Consider the following 8,716-nt stretch of genomic DNA (forward strand, 5'->3'; position numbering starts at 1 on the left):
TGAGGTTTCATTGCATATTAGTGGTAATATAGGACTTAAACCTTCCACTTAAGCCAGTGGGTGTTGCTGGAAATTGGCTTTTGATGTGTCTCAAGTTGGGCAGCCAGAACAGGGTTCAAAAAAGAATTAGATAATTTTATGGAGGATAGATCCATCAATGGCTATTAGCTAGGATGGGTAGGGATGGTGTCCCAGCCTCTGTTTGCCAGAAGCTGGGAATGGGCGACGGGATGGATCACTTGATTATTTACTTGTTCTGTTCATTCCCTCTGGAGCACCTGGCATTGGACACTGTTGGAACACAGGATACTGGACTAGACCTTTGGTCTGTCCCAGTATGGCCATTCTTATGTTTTTATGTTCACTGGATTTAAAGGACTCTTTTGAAAGTTTGCTTATATAACTCCATTCCCCGCTCCAAGCTTGAGTTGCCCGGCTGCCTTCTGGGAATATTCACCGAGTCCAGAGTGCTGATGCAGATGATGGCTGGAGTAACAAATGGTACCATTGATGTCATCCCTACTTCTCTAACATGTCACCCCTACTTCTCCATCGTGACCCAAGGAGCTGCCAGTGCACTGTGCCATGCACGGGTGCCGATATGGGAGCCCAGTTGACTGAGTCTGCACTGACACCACACTGGGCTATGAGCTTCCTTGCACATGGACAAATCCGCATCTTACATAAGTCCGTGCATCTCCTTTGACTTCTTGAGGTGCAAATCACAGGGAGGGTGATTACCCATTGGAACAAACTACCCAGGGAAGTGGTGGATTCTCCATCTCTGGATGTCTTCAGATCCAGAATGGCTGCCATTTGGGAAGATGCTTTACTCAAACTCAAGTTATTGGGCTTAGTTCAGGGGTAACTGAATGAAATGTAATGACATATGATGTATAGGAGGTCAGAGTAGATGATCAGATGGTCCCTTCTGCCCTGAAACTTGATGAATCTATGAATTAGAGCTTTTCCTAAGGAAGGACATAGTAAAATACTCTCTCTCTCTCTCTCTCTCTCTCTCTCTCTCCAAGGAATTTGGTATTTTGTTCATGACACCAAAGGTAACATAAGCAATTAAAACACTAGATCAGTGGTGCCTTTAGATAATTAACATCTAAAGGATACATAAGTCACGCTCTTCTAATAGCACTGGGAGGTTATTTAACAAGCATTGTGATGCTGATCATTGATTGCTGAACACGGATGGGGTGACCATAGTAAATTTGGGAGACACACTCTGGCCTGTGTTGTGCAGAGGTCAGAGTAGATGATTGCAATGGTCCCTTCTGGCCTAGGAATCTTCAAATCCATGAAAGGGCTGTGACAACAGTAAACACAACTCTTTAAATCCAGCCATCTGCCTAATAGAAGAAGTAGAAAGCTCTTCCCAGCTGTAGCGAATTTAAAGCAGTTCAAAGACAAGTAGAGCTAAGGAGACTGAATTATCTAATTCAAAGGGTAGTGCCATTTATGCATTTTCATACATTAAAGATAAATCATCATTCATTGAACTGTCATAAATGAATTGGAATAGAGGCTTTCTTTCTTTCTTTCTTTCTTTCTTTCTTTCTTTCTTTCTTTCTTTCTTTCTTTCTTTCTTTCTTTCTTTCTTTCTTTCTTTCTTTCTTCTACTTATCTAATTACTGCAGAATTTGAACTTCTATCTATCTATCTATCTATCTATCTATCTATCTATCTATCTATCTATCTATCTATCTATCTATCTATCGATCCATCTAAGAGACAAAGTGGGTGAGGTAATATATTTTATTGAACCAGCTTCTGTTGCTCCCTCTCACCAACAGAAGCTAATAAAAGATAAATAAAAGAAAAAAGATTTAAGAAAATGGTTTAATAAAATATATTACCTCACCCACCTTTTCTCACTGATATCTGGGACCAATATGGCTAGAACAAAACTGCATTTATTTATTTCTAGCTAGCTAGCTAAGGTTTTGACCTATTTCAATCTTTCTAGCTATTTAGCTATCTCTGTATGGCTACCATGTAATATCTCTATGCTGTTATAGCTTAAGACTTTTATAATTGTCATATATTATCTATACTGGTTTATTTTTGCTTGTCTGGACATGTTATTTAAATATTGAGGAATTCAATTATTTTTCAAGTTTTTTTAAAATAGTTAATTCAGCTTCAGATATAGACAGCCAAATAGTGCACTATTGTAAATTTGCACAGCTACTTATTCACATCTATTTTAATAGAATTAATGTTCTGTATTCGAAATGATAGACAGATAGACAGATAGATAGATAGATAGATCAGTGGAGTAGACAGACTCAGCTAACATGTGGAGTCAGTGTGTATAGACTGGGATTTCTTGTCAATGGGATTTGGTGCCTTCCTCTTTAGTCTCCCTCAAAAATTCTAGCTGATATCTCTAGTTCAAATGATTGACCTCTCCAGAAGAAATATTGCTATACACCCTTTTCAATGAGACGGGGCCTGATTTTCCTCTTACTCACCTTGGTGTAAATCATAAATTACTCCTTAGTCAAGTGGACAGAGATCATTGGTTTAAAACGGAGAGGGAGGTGGAAAAAAAGAGTAATGTTTTTATCAATAAAGATAATGAACAATAGGAACAATTTACCAAGGGTCATGGTGGATTCTCCATCACTGATCATTTTTAAAATCAAGATTTTTTCCCCTAAAAGTTTTCCTATAGGAATTGTTTGTAGGGAGTGCTATCACCTGTGTTATACAGGAGGTCAGACTGAATGATCACAGTGGTCCCTTCTGGCCTTGGTATGTATCTGTTCCACAAAGTGCTACTTGAAACTAGCTCTAGTCCCTTCATTGTGTTATGGATACTTTTAAAATTTGTGGTGTAATGTGCCTTGTTCTTATCTCCCTATGTTGATTTCGGTGAAACTCCATTAATTTCACTGCAGTTACTTCTTATATGTACTAGGTTCTTCTAAGTCACTGGGCCAGCTGGCCAGCTGGTAGGAATTGGTGTAGCTGTATTGAAATCAATTAGCCAGGCCCCCAGCTGGTGTAAACTGACATTGCTTTATTGGAATGAATGGACCAAATCCACAACTGGTGCAAATCAGTGTCTTTCCTTTGGCTTCTGGGTTTCCTTAAAGCTACACTTATTTACATCAGCTGAGGGTCTGGACCAGTGAGATGATTTATATAGACAGATAGGGTGACCAGATGTCCCAATTTTATAGGGACAGTCCCGATTTTTGGGTCTTTTTCTTATATAGGCTCCTATTACCCCCCCCGCCCCATCCCGATTTTTCACACTTGCTGTCTGGTCACCCTAACAGGTGAGGAGTAGCGGAGATTCGGAAATGAAGAACCAATCCTCTGTCACAGAGTTCATCTTGGTGGGTCTGTCCAGTTTCCTTGAATATCAGATGTTCCTCTTTGTGGTATTCACCTTCATCTACATGGCCGCCCTCGTGGGAAACCTCCTCATCGTCCTCACTATTACTACTAGCAGCAGGCTTCATACCCCTATGTACTCTTGCTCATCAACTTGTCCTTGATAAACCTTATCCATCTCAGTGTCCATCCCCAAAATGCTGCAGAACCTTCTGGAGCACAGGAAGACCATTGCCTTCTTAGGTTGCATTGCACAGATCTGTCTCTTCACTTGGACTCTGGTAAGTGAAGTTCTGGTCCTTGCTGCCATGGCTTTTGACCTCTATATTGCTATCTGCCACCCTTTGCATTACACCATCATCATGAGGAAGGAGGTTTGTGTTGGGTTAATTGCTGGCATATGGATAGTCGGGGTGGCCAATTCTGCAGTCCACACTGGATTTGTGCTCCAGCTTTCTTTCTGCGAAGCAAACGTCATCAACCATTTCTTTTGTGAATTGCCACCATTTCTAAAACTCTCCTGCTCAGACACCAGCCTCAGTGAAACCCTGATTTTTCTGGCTGATGCAGTCTTTGGGATGGGGAGCTGTGTGATAACTTTAATGTCCTATTATTTCATCCTGAGAACTATCTTGAAGATTCGCTCCACAGAAGGCAAGAAGAAAGCCTTCTCCACCTGCTCCTCCCACCTTATAGTGGTCAGCTTGTACTACTCCACAGCCATGTACACCTATATACACCCCTCCTCAGCCTACTCTCCGGACAGAGACACAGTGATCATTATCCTATATTCGGTTATAACTCCAGTGCTCAACCCTATCATATACTCTCTGAAAAACAATGAGGTCAAAGAGGATCTAAGAAAAGTGAAAGGAGACTTGGGCTATTTCAAAGACAATAATATTATCTAATCTAATCTATCTATCCTACTTATAAGTATAGTATTTATGCACTATACTGATAAGTGTGATTTGTACTTGAAAGTTCTTGCTATTGTATTTACTTTTCAAATAGAATACAATTTATATTCCATTGTTGATGATTTGCTGGATATCCCTGTAATACATCGGGGAACAAAGAATGCAGGTTGGGAGAGGCTCTCGTGGAAAGCAGTGACTCAGAGAAGGATATAGAGATCATCACAGGTAATTGTCTCAACATGAGCTTTCAGTGTGATGCGGGGGCAAAAAGGGCTAATCTGATGCTCGGATGTATAAAAATGTGGGGAAGTGATCTTGCCTCTGTACACAACATTTGTGAGATCATGGTTGAAATATTGCATCCAGTTCTGGCGTCCACACTTCAGAAAGGATCTGGAAATACCAGAGAAAGTTCAAAAGAGGGCCAGAAAATGTATGTAGGGGCTGGAGAATAAGTCTTATGATGAGAGTGTAACAGAGCTCAATTTACCTAGCTTATCAAAGAGAAGGTTGAGAGGTGAATTGATCACACTGTCTAGGAATTTACACATTGATAAGATATCAGATAGTTAGTGGAGGCTTTTCAACCTGGCTGACAAGTCATAACAGGATCCAAGGGCTGGAAGTGAAAGCTGGACAAATTCAACCTTGAAATAAGATGCAATTTCTTCGCTGTGAAGGTGATTAAACATTGGGACAGCTTGTCAGGGGAGATGGCTGAGCCTCATTTAGATATCTTTTTGGAAGATTTTTTTTTCAATCCAGCTTCTGAGGGAAAGTCTATGGCCAGTGCATGTGGGGTTCAGACTGTTATGGTCCTGTCTGGCATTGGAATCTGTGATTCTGAGTCCCCTGTTCATCCTCTTCCTTCACGAGCCATGGACTGAACAGGAAGCTCGGAATTGCCCTCAATGCATACATAACACTTGCAGCTCTGTATTAAGAAAATGACTATAATTCAATCTCAGGCTTCAGCCAGTGGCCTGCAGAGATCAGAAAGGAATTCCCCTCTCCCCCCAGTGCATAGTAGTTCAGAGGTGTTCTGGGATTTTCTTTGTTTGTTTGCCTTACTCTGAAGAATCAGAGATTGGCTACAACTGGAGACAGGGTGGACCAGTGCTCCGAGGATGTGCAGAGAACCATAGGGTTAGAAGGGATCACAAGGTTCATCTAATCTAACCCCCTGCCAAAATCAGGATGTGTTGTGTCTAAATCATCCAAGACAGGTGATTCTTTCTGAAAACCTTCAGTGAATGAGCTTCCACAACCTCCATAGACAGAGAAGCCTCTTTCTAGATGCCATGTTTTGCTCACTTTCTCAGGGTCAAATGTACCCCCAGATCTAAGGTGGGGAAGGAGTTTTCCCCTAGGTCAAACAGGCAGGGACGTTGGATGTTTTCTCCTAGCTTTGCAGCATCAGGTGTAAATCGCCGGCTGGGGTCATGTGGGTATGTCTTGCCTAATCCATTCCCTCCAGTTGCAGAGACCTTGGGAATTGAGGGCAACTTGGTCTCCGCTGTTCTCTACCTGTGCTGCACAGTTTAGTCTTTGTAGCCTAGGAACCCCTTTGTGCCAATGGGCAAAGGGCACCAGGGGATATAGAATTTTACAGGGATATCGTGGGTCAGTATTTGCACAAGAATTCCACAAAGGGAGGCATGTAAGGTCTCTACTGAGAGCTAGTAGCCCACTGGTCATCATCATCATTGTGAAATGAACGTATGTATTATTTCTATACCAGAAATTATGTTCTTAAAGCCTTAATATTAAATGCAGACCATCAGGAAGTGACATACCTTGAACAGGTTCTGTTCAGGAAGGGGCAGTAAATACCTGGGATTTACTTTTGGTCACTGTGTACTTTATGCCTCACAATACAAGTCAATTTCCATACACAGCCCCCAGATAATAAAGACCACAAAATCAACAAGAGATCACAATATCTGCAGGAAAAGACACAGAGCGGGAGGGTGTCCTGTTTATTACTAGGATCAAAGAATTAGGGTGGTATATGAGGAGAATGCAAGGAGACACACAGTATCCATTATCTAGGGGGGAGGCAGACAGCATGTTTTCTCTCATGAAAAAGGACTCACAGCCTGCTTGATTGAAAAGTGCTGGTGAGCAATACTTTATTGCAGATGAGAGCATCTTATTAAGTAAGTCTAGAATGCATATTATGATTTTATTTTATATGTAACCATTTGTGTTCAGGTTTCAGAGTAGTAGCCATGTTAGTCTGTATCCGCAAAAAGAAAAGGATTACTTGTGGCACCTTAGAGACTAACAAATTTATTTGGGCATAAGCTTTCGTGGGCTAGAACCCACTTCATCAGATACATCTGATCCACTCTATGCATCTGATGAAGTGGGTTCTAGCCCACAAAAGCTTATGCTCACATAAATTTGTTAGTCTCTAAGGTGCCACGATTACTCCTCGTTCTCATTTGTTTTCAATATTTCTACTGGCTACCACTTAAATCTCTATGCATCTTTAAATAAACTTTTACTTGTTGTCACTATCAATATATCTCAGTGCTGCATATTCATTGGCTTGGTTGATCTAAGGTTTAACTAGGAAGCTGTGGAATATTGTTCATTTGGGCGCAATGAACCTATGAATACTGCTAGTACCAAGTGCACCAGGGCTGGACACTCCAGGGGGAGTATGTTTATCACTGACCTGCCGAGGGACAGCAGAGCTGAGAACGCTAAGAGGGGAGTGGCTTGTGTTGCCCGTGGTCAGTGGCATTGGGGAGTTGACCCATGGCTGGCACAAACACGCTCAGGGCAAGTGGTAGTGAGTTGCCTCACTGCCCTGGGTACCCCTGAGAACTGTAAAGTTTTAATCTAACTAAAGGCTCAGTAGATGGGCACCTGGGAGAAGTCAAATGGCCTGTGATATACCAGAGGTCTGGATGATTGAATGGTCCATTCTGATCTTGAAATCTAGGAATATATGACCTCCCATCACTCCTCCTGTCAAGGTTCCTTCCCCACTCTGAACTCTAGGGTACAGATGTGGGGACCTGCATGAAAACCTCCTAAGCTTACTTTTACCAGCTTAGGTTAAAAGTTCCCCGAGGTACAAACTAATTTTACCCTTTCCCCTTGGACTTCCACTGCCACCACCAAACTTTATCTGGGTTCCTGAAAAAACGGAGTTTGGAAACATCTTTCCCCCCAAAATCCTCCCAACCCTTGCACCCCACTTCCTGGGGAAGGTTTGGTAAAAATCCTCACCAATTTGCATAGGTGACCACAGACCCAAACCCTTGGATCTTAGAACAATGAAAAAAACATTCAGTTTCCTTACAAGAAGACTTTTAATAGAAGTAAAAAAGAATCATCTCTGTAAAATCAGGATGGTAAATACCTTACAGGGTAATTAGATTCAAAACATAGAGAATCCCTCTAGGTAAAACCTTAAGTTACAAAAAAGACACACAGAGAGGAATAAAAGGTAAGCAGCAGGATACGGACCCTGGACTTCAGGAAAGCAGACTTCGACTCCCTCAGGGAACGGATGGCCAGGATCCCCTGGGGGACTAACTTGAAGGGGAAAGGAGTCCAGGAGAGCTGGCTGTATTTCAAGGAATCCCTGTTGAGGTTACAGGGACAAACCATCCCGATGAGTCGAAAGAATAGTAAATATGGCAGGCGACCAACTTGGCTTAATGGTGAAATCCTAGCGGATCTTAAACATAAAAAAGAAGCTTACAAGAAGTGGAAGGTTGGACATATGACCAGGGAAGAGTATAAAAATATTGCTCGGGCATGTAGGAATGTTATCAGGAGGGCCAAATCGCACCTGGAGCTGCAGCTAGCCAGAGATGTCAAGAGTAACAAGAAGGGTTTCTTCAGGTATGTTGGCAACAAGAAGAAAGCCAAGGAATGTGTGGGCCCCTTACTGAATGAGGGAGGCAACCTAGTGACAGAGGATGTGGAAAAAGCTAATGTACTCAATGCTTTTTTTGCCTCTGTTTTCACTAACAAGGTCAGCTCCCAGACTGCTGCGCTGGGCATCACAAAATGCGGAAGAGATGGCCAGCCCTCTGTGGAGATAGAGGCGGTTAGGGACTATTTAGAAAAGCTGGACGTGCACAAGTCCATGGGGCCGGACGAGTTGCATCCGAGAGTGCTGAAGGAATTGGCGGCTGTGATTGCAGAGCCACTGGCCATTATCTTTGAAAACTCGTGGCGAACCGGGGAAGTCCCGGATGACTGGAAAAAGGCTAATGTAGTGCCAATCTTTAAAAAAGGGAAGAAGGAAGATCCTGGGAACTACAGGCCAGTCAGCCTCACCTCAGTCCCTGGAAAAATCATGGAGCAGGTCCTCAAAGAATCAATCCTGAAGCACTTGCATGAGAGGAAAGTGATCAGGAACAGCCAGCATGGATTCACCAAGGGAAGGTCATGCCTGACTAATCTAATCGCCT

The 8,716-nt window shown here is 42.4% G+C and overlaps 1 protein-coding gene across 1 annotated transcript; it reads left to right on the forward strand.

The window, feature by feature from the left end:
* The first annotated feature begins 3,323 nt into the window (after positions 1-3,323).
* On the forward strand, positions 3,324-4,268 carry LOC140896740 (olfactory receptor 13G1-like). Its single transcript, XM_073308788.1, is given in 1 exon segment — positions 3,324-4,268. A coding segment is annotated over 1 exon segment (945 nt).
* The last annotated feature ends 4,448 nt before the right edge of the window (positions 4,269-8,716 follow it).

Source organism: Lepidochelys kempii, chromosome 13 (genome assembly GCF_965140265.1).
Source record: "Lepidochelys kempii isolate rLepKem1 chromosome 13, rLepKem1.hap2, whole genome shotgun sequence".
Taxonomy (NCBI): Eukaryota; Metazoa; Chordata; order Testudines; family Cheloniidae; genus Lepidochelys; species Lepidochelys kempii.